This window comes from Eptesicus fuscus, chromosome 13 (genome assembly GCF_027574615.1).
Source record: "Eptesicus fuscus isolate TK198812 chromosome 13, DD_ASM_mEF_20220401, whole genome shotgun sequence".
Classification (NCBI taxonomy): domain Eukaryota; kingdom Metazoa; phylum Chordata; class Mammalia; order Chiroptera; family Vespertilionidae; genus Eptesicus; species Eptesicus fuscus.
This window is the reverse complement of record NC_072485.1, coordinates 46,623,491-46,639,924: the sequence shown is the minus strand read 5'-3', so window position 1 is coordinate 46,639,924 and position 16,434 is coordinate 46,623,491. Positions and strand designations below refer to the sequence as shown.

The window sequence follows — 16,434 nt, the reverse complement described above, 5'->3', positions numbered from 1 at the left end:
TCTCTCTCTTTAAAATCAATAAAAATATATTTTAAAAATATATAACCATTTTAACTTAGTGTTTTATACTCGCAAGACTTTCTAGACAACACAAGTGAAATTATAGGTGAAATCTAATATTACACAATTCATGTGTTTGCTGCCTTCTCAGTTCTAATTTGGTGTGAAGGAAAGTGATAGTGTATTAATATGTTAAAATTTTTCTCTTTCTTAAAGATATAATTTTAATTTTTCTGTTTCAGACCATGGTTGCATCTCATCACAAAGCACACCTGCTTTCTTTACAGTAGACTCTTACTTAGTAATCAGTGCCTAGTCATTAACCTGCCTGAGCCCAGTGGTCTTATAGATCATTTCCTCACCCAGGAACAGACGTATTACCTTCTCCAGGGGGTTATTTTCTTGTTTGTCAGTTACTGCTGACTTATTTCTACTTAATTGGACAATGATAACATACTTCTTCAAGGTGAAATTAACATCAATATTCTTTATGTGTGTATCCGCTGCTGCTTTGATTCCTATGAATGCCACAGAAAATAATAGGGAAGCTTTAAGAGGCATTTTTCATGACTTGGATTTCCTTTTCTGGATGTGCAGAAAATTGCTATCATAAAATTTCACATGCTGCTGATTGACCAACCATTAGATACATTCTTGTGTAAGTAAAATTGGAAAGGACGGAAAAAAGTGGAATTTTTAAAACATAGCCCTTAAGCTATAGTTGCATGCCAGCCAGGCAGCGCAGGAACAGCTAAGGAATTGGTAAATGTGCACCTCACTGGCTATTAGCAGACTCAGTGAGCTGGGCTTCTGTTGGCCTATGCTTATTACAACAGGTAGTAATTGTCCATAAGACCATGTTTCTGGATCTTTAAAAATTGCATTTTAAAAGTAAAAATAGGTAAGTAAATCAGAGAGGAGAGTCAGGATGAGCTAAAGCAGTAAAAAAGGATTAAAATAAGAGTTTGTGGAGCAATTTGGTAAATACTTACCTATTTCTTAACAAGAACCTGTTGGGAAATGAAAAGCCAATATTGTCCATCCTAGTTTGACAAACTAGGATGAAAACAAGTTTTTTTCCTTAGGAAAATAATCATTTTCATGCAAAATGTTTATCAAATTATACTTCAGAAAATGTTCATGGGAAAGACTTTTAAAGAACTTAAAGAAAAAAATCCATAGAAATGTAACTTTTGAGAGGCTTAGAGATCATTATTCTTAAATACATAATAGACCAGCACCCTGGCTGGTGTGCTCAGTGGTTAGAGCATCAGCCTGCTCACTGAAGGGTCACAGTTTCTATTCTGGAGCAAGGGCACATACCTGGGTTGCAAGTTTGATCCCCGGCCCTGGTCAGGGCTCATGCAGAGGCAACCAGTCAATGTCTCTCTCTCATGTTGATGTATGTCTCTGTCTCTGTCTCTCTCTGTCTTTCTATCTCTCTGTCTCTTGCTCTCTCTCTCTCCTTCCCTTCTACTCTCTAAAAATCAATGGAAAAAATATCCTCAGGTTAGGATTAACCATAATAGGCCAGCATTTGGGAAGTATAATAGAATTGCGCCATTTTATTCTTTCAGCAATAAATGCAAAAAATGCAATCTTGAGAGCTGAAGAATAGACATACAGAGTGGCCTTTGTGATGAGTCCAGGTCCACCTTCTGTCCGGTTGTCACTGGGAAAACCTGGTCATTGTCCACAGGTTGCTCTTAGGCGTCGGGTTGACAGGAATGAGGGTGGCTAACATTTATAAACTGAGACTGTATATGAAGAACCAAACTCAACTTGTAAGCATGTTTTTGTAGTTTGGGACTGGACTGTCTACTGAAGCATAGGCTTGCCATGCTCTTTGTGAAGTTTAGCAGTTTTTCCTTTTAAAAGCTTGTCATGACTCACAGTTCCTGTGTTCTAGAATGTGCAAACAAGCGCCTGTCCATACAGCCTGCTTACGGTGGTACTGATGTTGGTCATTATTTATACACTCAGCTTTCACCTTTCAGACTGAAGGATGAAATTATCATCATCTGATTTTTCTCATCCAGACCTTCTTCATTTTGTATACTATTTTGGGAGAGTGTGATCATTTTAATGGATTTATTTTTAGCTTTGACCCAGAGCCTATAGACATTCCCAGGGTTATTCCTGGTTTAGTCTTACTAACATTTGTATACTAGTTTACCATGGATAAAACTCTTACATGGTCACTTAGACTCTGACAACCCGCATTAGACTCTGCTAACCCAGTATATTTTTCCATAAGTTTAGTTTGGATTATGTGCCTTAGGCATTGCATTATCCTTGCTCACAATAAAGTGTATCTCCTCCATTGTCTGCAACTACTACTGTGTACACACCTTCCTGTATTTTAACCCTGTTTAAGCTTTATGTTTCCCCACCTGGAAGAGCTTTGGGTCATTTTCAGATCTGGAGGTTTCAATGTATACAAGAGCCCAGCACTGATCTCCCAAAATCCCTTTGCTTCCATTTCTGCATCCAGAGAGGTACCCACCTCTTCCAGTGTGTATATTGCATGCCATTGAGTTGGCTCCGACTCTTGGAGGCCCTTTGAATGAGTGTGTCCACATGTCCTGTCCTCACCAGCCCTTCTCAGCTCCTCTAGACTCATGTCTAGTTCTTCTGTTACAGAGTCAGTCCATTTCATATTTGCTTTTCCTCTTTTCCTGCTGCCTTCAATTTTTCCAAGCATTGTTGTCTTTTCCAAAGAACCCTGTCTTCTCTTATTGTGTCCCAAGTAGGACAGCTTCAGGTTTGTCATTTTTGTATTAGGCTTAATTTGCTCTAAGACCCAATTTGCTCATCTTTCTGGCAGTCCAGAGTACAGAGAGATTTTGTCCAACATATTTCAGACGAATCCGTTTTTTCCCTATCAGCCTTCTCCACTGTCCAGCTTGCACATCCATGCGTAGTCATTGGGAATACGAGGGTGTGGATGAGCTTAGCCTTGGTCTCCAATGACACATCTTTGATCTTGATGACCTTCCCTCAATCTTACACTTCTGCTCTTTCAAGTCTCAGTCTTCTCTTGATTTCTTGGCTGCAGTCTCCATTTTAAAAATCTTTTATTTTTTAATTTTATTGGATTAATGGGGATGACATTGGTTAATAAAATTGTATAGGATTCAGGTGTGGTCTTCATTTGAATTGATGACTAAACCAAAGTAAGTACATTTTTTAACAATTTCAGTGTCTTCAGTTCTACTCCTTCTTCCTGTCCTTTACTTAAATATGAAGCACCACTGCTACCATGTCCTGTGGAAACTTAATTTTTAATAGCCGTATTTTGGTTTTTAAAAACCTAAAGAAAATGATTGCCTTTGTTGTAGGTTATGCGGAGAACCACCCTTTTTTGCAAGCTCAGAAGAGAAGCTTTTTGAGTTAATAAGAAAGGGAGAACTGCATTTCAGGGGTCCAGTGTGGGAGTCCATAAGTGATTGTGGTAATATAGATTTTTATTGTTTACTAAAGCAAATATATGTAACATAAGAAAGTTTGCTAGTAATTCAGATACTTTAATTCCCTGTTTAGTCTTTAATTTATTTGTAGAAATAACACTGTTTACTTGTGGAAATAGTGGTATTTTCACTGTAATTGTTACAGTCAAAACTTCCAATCAAAACAGAATATACTGAGTGAAAATCCAGAAGGAAATTTGCTGATTATCTAGTTAATTTTTGCTATCCTATATAATAAAGAGGCAATATTCAAATTGACCGTCACACCCTCACAAGATGGCTGCCTACAACCAGGCCGGCAGGGTGGTTTAGTGAAGAACGACCAAACGACTGAACAAGCAAGCTGCATGGGGTGACCAGGTCGGCAGGGGGGTTAGTGAGGGACAACCAAACGACTGAACAGCAGGCTGCGTAGGACGACCAGGCTGGCAGGGAGGCTGTGAGGGGTGACCAGGCTGGCAGGGGGGGCAGTTAGGGGCAACCAGGTCGGCAGAGGGGGGCAGTTGGGGGCGACCAGGCTGACAGGGTGGGCAGTAAGAGGCAACTAGGTTGGTGGAGGGGGGGCAGTTAGGGGCGACCAGGTCAGCAGGGGGGGCAGTTAGGGGCAACTAGGTCAGCAGAGGGGGGGCAGTTGGGGGCGACCAGGCTGACAGGGAGGGCAGTAAGAGGCAATCAGGTTGGTAAAGGGGGGGGGCAGTTAGGGGCGACCAGGCCGGCGTGGGGGCAGTTAGGGGCGATCAGGCCAGCATGCAGACGCAGTGAGGGGCAATCAGGCTGGCCGGAGGCGGGGCAGTTAGGGGCGACCAGGCCGGCAGGCAAGTGAGCAATTAGGAGCCAGCGGTCCGGGATTGTGAGAGGGATGTCTGAATGCTGGTTTAGGCCCAATCCTGGGCAGTCAGACATCCCCTGAGGGGTCCTGGATTGGAGAGGGTGCAGGCTAGGCTGAGGGACCCCCCCGCCCCCGCCCCCAGTGCACGAATTTTGTGCACCGGGCCTCTATTAGAATATAAACCAGATAATCTAGGTAATAAAACCTCACTATAGGCCTTAAACTTTATTTCTTAGCCATTTATACTGATGATATTTGTTTTATAATTGGCATCTTTTCTTCATGTCATACAGACCTAATTCTGAATAAATTGGAAATTGTTACTAATTGCAGTCAAGATAAATAAGATATTCAGGAGTTTCCTTTATTTGCAGCTAAAAGTGTTTTGAAACAACTTATGAAAGTAGATCCTGCTCACAGAATCACAGCTAAGGAACTGCTAGATAACCAGTGGATAACAGTAAGTTTCAGTAGTACTTTTTTTTCTTTTGGACATTCTACCATTGCTTATTTCTTTTCTTTGGCCTTGGAGCTTATATATCATTTTTCTAAAAAATAGTCAATCTGTCTCATCTTCTGATAAGTTAAAAAAATTGACACTTTTCTGAAATGGGTATTTTCAAACTGCTAAAACTACTACCACAGTTGTTGATATATGTTTATAGAGGTTTAAATGAACTTTTACTTAATGCCATGAAGATAATCAAGTCCAGTAAGGTAGAGCTGAGAAGTGTCCATTATTAAAGCTGTGGAACATTGAAGAGTCTGTGTAGTCTGTAAAGCACTGAAACCACCCACTTCTCTTCAGCTCTTTGGATGCAAAGAATCTTTGGGGACTCAGAAAAGCCAATGTCTCCTAACAGTGGCTGTTGCCTAGCTTGAAATCTTGAGTAATCACTCATTTACATATTTCCTTTTCCCCATTAGACTGAATTCCTTGACCCTGTGTCTTAACTGATCTTTGTATCCCTGCACCCTGAACATTACCTGGTTACTATAGGAACTCTGGAAGAGGCCGCTACTTAGCTCTCAGTATTTATTCTCCCTGTCTTCTATGGTAACGAAGATCCTGACTTTCAGCTGGAAACATTGCTGTGTGGTGTTCTTTGCTGGTTATCCCGTCTTTGCTAGTTATTGTGATGGCCAATGAGATCTGAGTGGAAGCAGATGCAGTTTCTGGGAAGTGTCCTTAAATGGAGGGGCTATGGCATTCCTCATGCCTGTCTTCTTTCCTGGAGACTGGAATACAGATGTGATGGCTGGAGTTTGAGTAGCCATTTCGGACCATAAAGTGGAGTCGATAAACTGAGGATGCGGAGCAACACGATGCAAGGAACCAGGGCTTGCAGCTCACAGAGCTGCCATTCCAGCCCTTGACTACATCCCTCCAGACCTCTTTCTATGAGCAGGCAACAAACTTCTGTCATCTTTAAGACACTGCAAAGTGTGCAGTTGAACCTAATGCCCATTAATACAGTACTCAAATAATTGCTGCATGAGGCAGTGATTCAGTAAATGGATTAGTCTGGAATCCAGGTATCTCCGAAAATGTCTGGGAACTGAGACTGGAGATTTGTCAAGACGTCTAGGAATATTGCTGAGCCATAATCATCTATGAAAAACATTTTTTTACATCTGTTACTTTGTTAGACAGTATGTTAGGTACTGGAAATATGTGATATGCCCATGTTGCAGTAGTACTTATTGTTGAGAGATGATGGTGGCTTAGACAGGACGGTAGCAATAGAGTTGAAGAGAAATGAATGTGATATATTTTTTTAGGTATATTGATTGACAGGATTTGGTGATTGATTAGATGAGAGATGAGCAGAAGGGAGGATTCAAGGATGACTCCTAGATTTTACGTTAACAGTTGGACGGTAGTGCCACCAACTGAGATGTGGAAGATTGTAAGAAAAATAGGGTTTTTGTTTTTGTTTTTTGGTCTGGGGGCAGGGTGGTGACTCAAGAGTTCCACATTAGCTTTGCTAAGGTTGAGATGCCTGTGTGGCATCCACATAGATATATCAAAATTGAATACCTGAGTCTGGAGCTGGAAAAGTCTGATCTGAATCTATAGATGTGGGAATCGGGAGTATATAGATGCCATATAACGCTATCAGGCTGAAGAGAGAAATTGGGAAGAAAATATGGATAGAAAGGAAAAGAGACCCCAGCACCCTGCTTTTAGACACGCCATCATTTAGAAGAGGAGGAGCTAGCAATGGAGGCTGAGAAGGAGCAGCTGGTGAGGGAAGAGGGAAATTCTGAGAGGGGCGTTAGGAAAGTTAAGTGGGAAAGATGTTTGAGAAAGAAGCGAGAGCAGGCAGCTTGCAGGTAAAGGCTGCTGAATGGTCAAGATGAGAATGAGAAGTTTCCATTGAAATGGCCATCAGAGAGGTAGATGGTGACCTGAAGGCCCAAATAAGTTTAGATACCATATCACTCTTCTTTTAAATTTTCTCATTTTCTTTTGGCATTTCTAATCATTTCTTTGAAGAATATTTTTTTTCTGCAAGGGCTAAAAAAATAGTCTTCACTCAAAAATGGGTTATATCTGCCCTCTCTAATGACTATGTTGATCTCTCAAATCATTATGTGCAACACATATTTCTGGCCTAGGTAATTGTGCAAATGAGCTAACAGCTAAATAGATCATTGCAAAATGTACTGAGTAGATTTGTAGTACAGCAAAATCAAAAACTGTAAAACAGATGGTGTGCCTTTGAATCTATCTCTTTTCAGCATCACACAACATTCGGGTTTGGCCATGTAATTATTTGTGTTCTAATTAGTACAGCTTTATTTCTGGCTTTGGTCATTTTTCCAGAAGTCTCCATTTTTGAGCCTCTGTAACATTTGTTCCTATGTAGTCTTTGCCAAGTGGTTAGGGAAGCGACAGATAGTGTGTACTATATCAGACTATCCTAAGGAGTTCAGTGTCTGAAGTTTAGAATTCCGGCATTTTATAAACTTCTAAAAGGCAACACTCTTTCTTCTTAACCACTTGAAGTCTTACTTCCTGTAATTCATATCCTGTGTTTGAAATAATCTAAAGGGAACCTGTCAGTTCTCTCAGTGCCTTGCTGCTTTATAACCGGAGCTTATCTTTTGCAATATCTAACACATTGTAACTTTTTTTTTCAAAGAGCTTTATCGGATAAAAAGTTTCTAGGGTTTAACTTATGTATTGTCCGTTTTGAAGTATGGAACCTATCTGAAGAGTATTCCAAGGAACGTTGTTTCTCTCTGTACGTTTAAGTGAATGGAACTTAAAATAAACACATATTGTCATTCTGATTTCAAAAATCGAAAGATTAGATGTAAGCAAAAAGGCCAAGGGATGACTTTCCTACAAAGGAAGAGTTTGATGATAACTGTCCTGGCCAGGAGTGTGCCCGTCACCCTCCTGCATCTGCTTCTTCCCTTTGTCCTCTTTACTCTCAACAGTGGTTCAGGAGTGTGTTCCCTCTTATTAGATAACTAGAGGCCTGGTACATGAAATTTGTGCACTGGGGTGGGGGCCCCTCAGCCCGGCTTGCCCCCTCTCACAATCCAGGACCCCTTGGGGGATGTCCAACTGCTGGGGACTAAACTGTCAGTCAGACATCCCTCTCGCAATCCGGAACTGCTGGCTCCTAACCCCTTTGCCTGCCTGCCTGCCTGCCTGCCTGATCACCTCTAACCACTCTGCCTGCCTGCTTCATCACCCCTAACCACTCTGCCTGCCTGCCTGATTGCCCCTAATTGCTCGCCTGCCTGCCTGATCACCCCTAACTGACTCTGCCTCAGCCCCCACTGTGGCTTTGTCTGGAAGGTTGTCTAGAAGGACGTCCAGAATGATGCCTGGAAGGTCGCTCAGCTGTGCAGTCTAATTAGCATATTACACTTTCATTATTATAGATTATAGGTGCTTCTTGGTATTCCTTCAAGTCCCCTGGTGACAGCTAACACCAAGAATTTTAAGCAAGATTTCCAGGTATTTTTATTTTATTTATTTTTTATTTATTTATTTATTTATTTATTTATTTTTAAGAATATATATTTTTATTGATTTCAGAGAGGAAGAGAGAGGGAGAGAGAGAGATGAGAGATAGACACATCAATGATGAGAGAATCATTGATCAGCTGCCTTCTTCACACCCTCTACTGGGGATTGAACCTGCAACCCAGGCAATGTGCCCTTGACTGGAATTGAACTCAGGACCTTTCAGTCCACAGGCTGACACTCTATCCACTGAGCCAAACCAGCTAGGGCTTTCCTAGGTATTTTTAATGTCTACTTATATTTAAGAACCCTCCTATAGATTAAGGAAACAGTTTTCTTCTACGTCTTGTCAAGAAGTAGTTTCCAGATTTGAGCTCTATTGGTATTATTCAGACAGTAATTCCTTCAACAGATTATTTGTGCCTACCATGTGCCAGTTGCTGTGCTAGGTAATAAAATGTTGTTATAGACATATAGGACATGATCTCTAACATAAGGAACTCACAATCTAGTAAGGGAAACAAGTTATGTATAAGATACAATGCAAGGGAGAAATGATAAATGACATAAGAAATTGCCAAATGACCAGAGGTACAGAGACAAGCAAGTGTGAAATCAGGAATTCAATTTGACTGGCAGATAAGATGCTTGAAGGAAAGAAGTGGGAAATGAGACTTTTAGAAAAGGAAAGAAAATTGTGTGGAGACTTGAATCTCAGACTAGAATTTTAACTTCCAGTCATAAATATATAGTGGAGACCAATTGTAGGTTCTTTGAAATGAAATTATTGTTATAGTGTATAAGCCTTCCAAGATGGCTTATTTTAAATGGGACAAGAGTCATTTAAATGTCTATGTTGATTTTAACAGGTATCTTTTTATTTTAATCCATTGGGCACTATAGGGGTACAAAGATGAATAAAATAGTCTCTCCCCTGGAGTAATTTCTCACAAATTACAGGGTTCTTTGCTTTATAATCACACTTTGCAAAGGCACATGTACTCAGGGTGTAGAGGGTCTAAATTTTAGAATAATCTTTCCTAATGTGTGAACAAGGCCCTTGTTCGTTGATTTTAAAATTGTTATTCATCGTTTGGTCATTAGCTTTTGACCTTTAGTCTTAACATATACACTGAGTGGCCAGATTATTATGACCACCCCATCAGTATTTTGTTGGGCCACCTTTTGCCTTCAATACTGCGGTGATTCTTCTTGGCATTGACTCTACGAGATGTTGAAAGGTGATGCGAGGAATCTGACACCATGCCTGATGAAGAGCACTGTCCAGTTCTGTGAGATTTGATGGTTGTGGAACCAGCTGCCTGATGGCTCTTTTAACTTCGTCCCACAAATGCTCAACTGGATTGAGATCTGGTGACTGTGGGGGCCACCTAAGCAAGGTAAAGTCTCCCTCATGTTCTTGAAACCACTCCTGCACAATACGAGCACCGTGGCATGGCACATTGTTTTGTTGGAAGAAGCCATCTCCATTGGGATACACCATCAACATGATAGGATGAACTTGATCAGCAGTGATACTTAGGTATGTTGTGCTATTCAGACGTTGTTCCACATGAATTAAAGGGCCCAAATCATGCCAGGAAAACATGCCCCAAACCATAACACTGCCCCCACCAGCTTGAAGGGTTGTACTCATGCATGTGGGGTGCATGCTTTCATGCCGTTTCCACCAAATTCCCACTCTGCCATCTACATGATGCAACTGGAAACATGATTCATCGGACCACATGACTTTTTTCCAATGCTCGACTGTCCAATCCTTGTGTTCCTGTGCGAATTGGAGACGTTTTATCTTGGTAACTGCAGACAGCAAAGGTGTTCAAACAGGCCTTCAGGTTCCATATCCCATACGATGCAGTGTACGGCTAATTTGCCTACAAACGTCAGGTGGTCATAATAACCTGGCCACTCAGTGTATATGCTACGTAAGCAAATGGAAATTTTCTGATGTGTAACTAATTGATGGATATGTTATCCTACTATATATTTTCATCCTAAATATGTTAATACTCAACTTTTATTTTACTATACTTAGTTATTCTTAAATTCTGAATTATCCTATATAATAAAACCTTAATATGCAAATTTACCGAATGGTGAAACGACCGGACACTATGATGCACACTGACCACCACTGCATTGAGCATCTGTGCGTCTGCCCCACAAGAGGGAAGCGACTGGCAGTGGCAATCGGGGGGCGGGGCCAGCCAGCAGGCAGCGCCAGGCCCCCAGCCAAGGCGGGTGCCAACAGGGACACCCCCCCCCCCGATCGCCCCGCCCACTGGTCGCCCCACAGATGGCTCTGATCGCTGACCAGGCCTAGGGATCCTGCCCTATATATGGGGAACAGTCTCTTAGATTTAAAAATTAAAACCTGGCAATGTTACTCTAACACTGAAAAAACAGAATGATGCAGTAATGACATGCATGGACTCTGGCTTGCACATTTTGTGGTCAGCCCTGATTCTGACACTTATAACTATGTGACAAAGCCAATTACTTAACTTCTTTGCTTCAGTTTTTCCACCCATAAGATGGGAAAAATGGTACTACTGCCTCAGAAGGATCATGTTATGTACTACTTTTTATGATCAGGGCAAAAAATGTAGCTGCCCATACAACAGCAAGATGCCTTTCACCTGTATGAAAAGTATGGTCACTAGTGCATGCAGCATTCTGGATTGTGAGAGGGATGTCTGACTGCTGGTTTAGGCCCAATATCCCCTGAGGGGTCCCAGATTGTGAGAGGGCACAGGCCGGGCTGAGGGACCCCACCCCCCACCCCCCGGTGCACAAATTTCGTGCACTGGGCCTCTAATGTATATATAAATGTGCTGTTGAGGCCCTGCTTAAAGGTTTTTATAAAAATTATGTAAAGAAGCAGCTCATGAATCAGAAACCTTGGGGATTTATTCAATATTCAATGATTGATATATACTTAATAATTCAACAAATATGTACTGAATAGCTGTTAGGTGGAGGACACAACGAGGAATCTGGTACAGTTCTTTCCCATAGGTTTTCCACATTCCAGTAGAGGGTTTAAAAGAAAAAAGGCAGAGAATGAGTATATAATCCTATCTAATAAAGAGGAAATATGCTAATTGACCATCACTCCATCACAAAGATGGCTGCACCTACAGCTGAGGCCAAGTTCCCTTAGCAATCAGCAGGGACCTGAGGCTACGCCCTCCCCTGCCCCCATGGGGCTTGACAGGGGACCTCAGGCCATGCCCTCTGCCCTGGCGTCAGGCTGGGTGACCTCAGGCTGCAATCCCCGCCCCAGTGCCAGGTCAGAGGACCTGAGGCCATGCCCCCCCACCAGGTGGGGCTTAACAGGGGACTTCAGGCCGCGCCCCCCACCCCAGCAGGGCTTGACAGGGGACCTCGGGCTGCACCCCCCTGCCCTAGCATTGGGCCAGGGGACCTCAGGCTGCACCCCCCTGCCCTAGCATTGGGCCAGGGGACCTCAGGCTGCACCCCCCTGCCTGGCTGGGCTTGACAGGGGACCTCAAGGTGCGTTTCCTGTACTGGTGCTGGGCTAGGGGACCTCAGGTTTCTTCCCCCGCCCCAGCACCAGGCCGGGGGACCTCAGGCCGTGCCCCCCACCAGGTGGGGCTTGACAGGGGATTTCAGGCCGCACCCCCCGCCCCAGCACCGGGCCAGGGAACCTGAGGCTGGGCCCCCCTGCCTGGCTGGGCTTGATGGGGACCTCAGGCCATGCCCCCCACCCAGGTGGGGCTTGACAGGGGACCTCAAGGTGCACCCCCAGTGCTGGATCGGGGGAACTCAGGCTGCACCCCCACCTAGCGGGGCTTGACTGGGGACCTGAGGCTGTGCCCCCTGCCTAGTGGGGCTTGACAGGGGACCTGAGGCTGTGCCCCCCTGCCTGGTGGGGCTTGATGGGGAACCTCAGGCCATGCCCCCCCACCCAGTGGGGCTTGATGGAGGACCTCAGGCCACGCCCCCCCGTCTTGGTGCCTGGCCAGGGGACCTGAGGCTACGCCCCCTGCCCTTCAGGGCTTGACAAGGGTGGGACTGGCCAGGTCTGGATGTAGCCCAATGAGGGTGGGCCGGCCAGGTCTGGGTCTCATGTGATTTTGAGGTGCATGTGGGTGGGCAGGGACTTGACTCTGGGTCCCGTGGTGAGCACCAGACTCTGACAGGAGGAAGGTTTTCATATACCTTTTACTAATTTTCTTTCATCTCTGACACATCTATTATAGAGAAAGGGCAAATAGCAATATTAAATTATTTCCTCTAATTAATCCCCTTTTAATGTGCACAAATTTTGTGCACCAGGTCACTAGTGTGTGTATAAATATATATAAAAATATACTCTATATATTACATATAGCATATAATAAAATATATCCTATTAGGTTTTAAAGAAAAGAGCTATTATTCCCTTCAGGTGATTAAAAAACTACTTAAAGTGAAGGTAATATGTGATCTTGCTCTAAAAAAGATGGGAAAAAGTAGAAATTAATATTGGAGTCATGATAAGAAGGAGGGGTATTCAGAATAGAAAGATCTTGACAAAGATTTAAAGACAGGAAAAAAAATAAATGTGTCTGAGAATATGAAGTTTATTGGCAGTTCTACTTTTCCAGAACCTGGAAGACATGTAGGGGAGTTGTGGGAAATTCAGCAGGAACACAGGCAGAGCTGTTTTCTGTAGACCTGGGCTTACATAGAGAGGACTTTATATCTCACTTGTTTTGACAGTGTGTTGCTACTGAAAGGCACTGAAGTCCCAGGATCATAGCTGAGTTTACATGAATTTTCTCCTTTGTCTCCCTCAACCCAGAAGTTCTTTTCTCTTTTCCAAAGTTTGTAGCTCACTCACCAGCAATGTGCCAGAGTTCTAGTTCTGCTTTGCATCTTCTCAGAGCCTCTTGTTGTCAATATTTTTAATTGAGACACTCTGGTAGATATTCAGTGGCATCTCTTTGTGATTTTTAATCTGCATTTCATGAATTACAAATTAAATCAGTCACCTTTATTTATGCTTACTAGAGGCCTGGTGCACGAAATTCGTGCACGGGGTGTGTGTCCCTCAGCCCAGCCTGCATGCTCTCCAGTCTGAGATCCCTCTCACAATTCAGAACTGCTGGCTCCCAACCACTTGCCTGTCTGCCTGCTGATTGCCCCTAACTGCTTCTGCCTGCCAGCCTGATCACCCCCTAAACACTACACTGCCAGCCTGATCGACACCTAACTGCTTCCCTGCTGGCCTGATTGCCCCTAACTGCCCTCCCTTGCAGGCCTGGTCCCTTCCAACTGCCCTCCCCTGCTGGCCTGATTGCCCCTAACTGCCCTCCCCTGCTGGCCTGATCGCCCACAACTGCCCTCCCCTGCTGGCCATCTTGTGGTGGCCATCTTGTGTCTGCATGGGGGCGGCCATCTTGTGTTGGAGTGATGGTCAATTTGCATATTACCTCTTTATTATATAGAATTGGCCTTTTTTATATCTTCTTTTGCAAAATGCCTGTTCAAGTATTTCCCCCATTTTTCTATTTGGTTTTATGTCTTTTACTTCTTGATTTGTAGAGATTTGTTGCATAGTCTAGATATAGACCTTTTGTCATACACAAATAAATATATGTGCGTTCACAAGCATTGGAAGATACTGACAAGAAAAGAGCAAGGAAAGGATTGCTGCAATCCCTTGCCCAAGCAGATGACTTTTGAAAAGGAACAGGTCATTGGAAATGCAGGGTCTTGAAACTGATCCCTGCAAACTATACTTCCTAGATGGCCCTCGGAACATCTCCATTTGCAGCCAGATGCCCACACACACCAACTTGAGGAATGTCAGTTTGGAATATATTGAGTTGGCTTTTATTTTTCCAGCATTATTGAAATGTAATTGACATATAACATTGTAAAATTTAAGGCGTACAACATAATGACTTGATAAATGTATTTATTAGGAAATGATTACCACAATCAGTTTAGTTAATACTTCTGTCATATCAAGTTACAGGTTTTTTTTTTCTGGCAATGAGAACTTTTAAGATACACTCTCTGAGCAATGTAGCACATGCCATACAGTATTGAAGGCTCAGCAACACCTCTAGCTAGAAGTTCTTAGCAGGCAATTGAAAATGTGCTTTTGGAATAATGGCAAATTACTAAATTTCTCAGGCTGTTTCCTCCTGAAGAATAGGAATATCAACACCTACCTGTCTACTCATGTAGTTGCTATACTTGTGGGGGGGAAATCAATGACTTGAAAAATGTTAAAGTGGCATACAATTGCTTACTTTAGTGGTTGTTATTACCTTGATATGCTGTTGCCTTGGCCTCATCGAGACCCATTAGGACATGTTTGGTGATTTTATTGGGTGCTATCAATACTTTGCGGGTATCTACAACTTACATTATTTCTTTTCCTCCTGTAATTTACATTAATTATTATTTATATAAAATAGTTTAAATTAACCATGGTAAATTATTTAAATGATAAATAAAACAGAAAAAAATAACTTTCTCCTTCCATTAACCTCATTCCCTCTTACTAAAGATAACTGTTGTTAAATCTCTTATGTGTTCTTTCAAAAACATTCTGCACATTTTGTGTATGTACTTTACCCAAATGTGTTCATATTATGCAAACTATTCTTTTTTATCAAATATATCGGAAAGATTTTCTTATTTAAAAAAACAACACACCAGCATTGTATTATTTTGTAAGTAATCCCCAGTGAATATACTATTAGATCATTTAAATTGTTTCATATCTTTCCTATTACAAACAGTGGTACAATAAATGTCCTTGTAGCCCTGGCCAGTGTGGCTCAGTTGGTTGGAGTGTCGTCCTGTACCCTGAAAAGTTGTAGGTCTGATTCCTAATCAAGGAACATACCTAGGTTGTGAGTTCTATTGCTGGTCAGGGTGCATCCAGGAGGCAGCGAATCTATGTCCTTCACATCGATGTTTTAATTTAAAACATTAGAAATATTGAGAATTAAAGAATCTTAATTTTTGGTAAAAAACTTACCAAGATTAGCTTAAACAGTGCTTGCCTCCTGTCATAAAACTTACAGTACAGAGGGGAGCATCTTTTTTATGCCTTGGCAAATTGTCATACTGTTTTCTACGTTTGGTTCAACTTCCAACTTTTTATCCTTTGTGCTTTCAGTGTTTAGAAATATCTCTGAAAATTCTTTCTCTGAGGCAAACTCATCCTTTCTGTCACAACCACTTTCCCCATTTATGTTGATAAGTTGCCTTCACTAAGTTCCTTTGGTTGCGTATCTGGTTCTCTCAAACGGTGCAGTGTCATCGTCCCCATGGTCGGCAAGTCTTCTGTTACTCCATTTGCATTTGGTTCGGATTTCACTCCCAGCATCATCACTTTTAACTTCTTTACTGCACTTTCATCTTTGTTGATAAGTTCCCTGGGAGACAAGGAGACAACACAACTGCACTTGCTGTCTGTGTGTGGACTTGTAGCAAATGCACAGTGTCCAGTTACCACAGGTGTAAGAAGTGACAGGATTGGTCACTCATCATGATGCACATCTGTCATTTGCGTAGTGATTATGGATTAAAGAGCTAGTAGTGAAATTTGAACTTTATGCAATTATAGTTACTATAGCATGGTGACTGAAATTTGGTATTAATTGATAATATTTAACCTAAGTCATGATGACTGAAATTCATGCGTATCAGGATTGTGCAAAGCAAGGGCTGCCTAAATAAACAGGTTACCAAATACATGGTACCGATTACATGTGATTTCTGTAGTAATTACAGTTTTGTCAGGTATGCTGGTTGTAAAGTAGGCTCACTCTTTTTAGAGGTAACTTACAGAATATAAGTGTTTATTTGCTATCTGTATCAGGATAGGCTAGATTATGCTGTGGTAACAAGTGACCCCGAAATCTCCATGCTTTTGATGCCTTCCCTCCCACATTGTCTGGAAGGAGGGGAGTCCTCATTTCTGTGCCTGCTCTGGGACCCAGGCTGAGGGGGGCCTCTTTTCTGTGCTTTTATAGTTACCAGGGTAAGAATTAGGAACATGATGAATTGCATGCTATCTCTTAAAGTTTCTACCCTGAAGTGATATATATCATTTCCAATCATGTTCTACTGGCCAAAACAAGTCACATAGTCAT

At 42.3% G+C, this 16,434-nt stretch overlaps 1 protein-coding gene across 2 annotated transcripts in view; it reads left to right on the top strand.

Annotated features, from left to right (window-relative positions):
- STK33 (serine/threonine kinase 33) overlaps positions 1-16,434 on the top strand; it is a 141,468-nt gene that overhangs the window by 108,088 nt on the left and 16,946 nt on the right. For both annotated transcript variants that reach the window (XM_028159898.2, XM_054724942.1), the window contains 2 exons: positions 3,342-3,454; positions 4,674-4,759. In XM_028159898.2, coding sequence (XP_028015699.1) covers positions 3,342-3,454; positions 4,674-4,759 — 199 coding nt within the window. The remainder of the gene's footprint in view (positions 1-3,341; positions 3,455-4,673; positions 4,760-16,434) is intronic.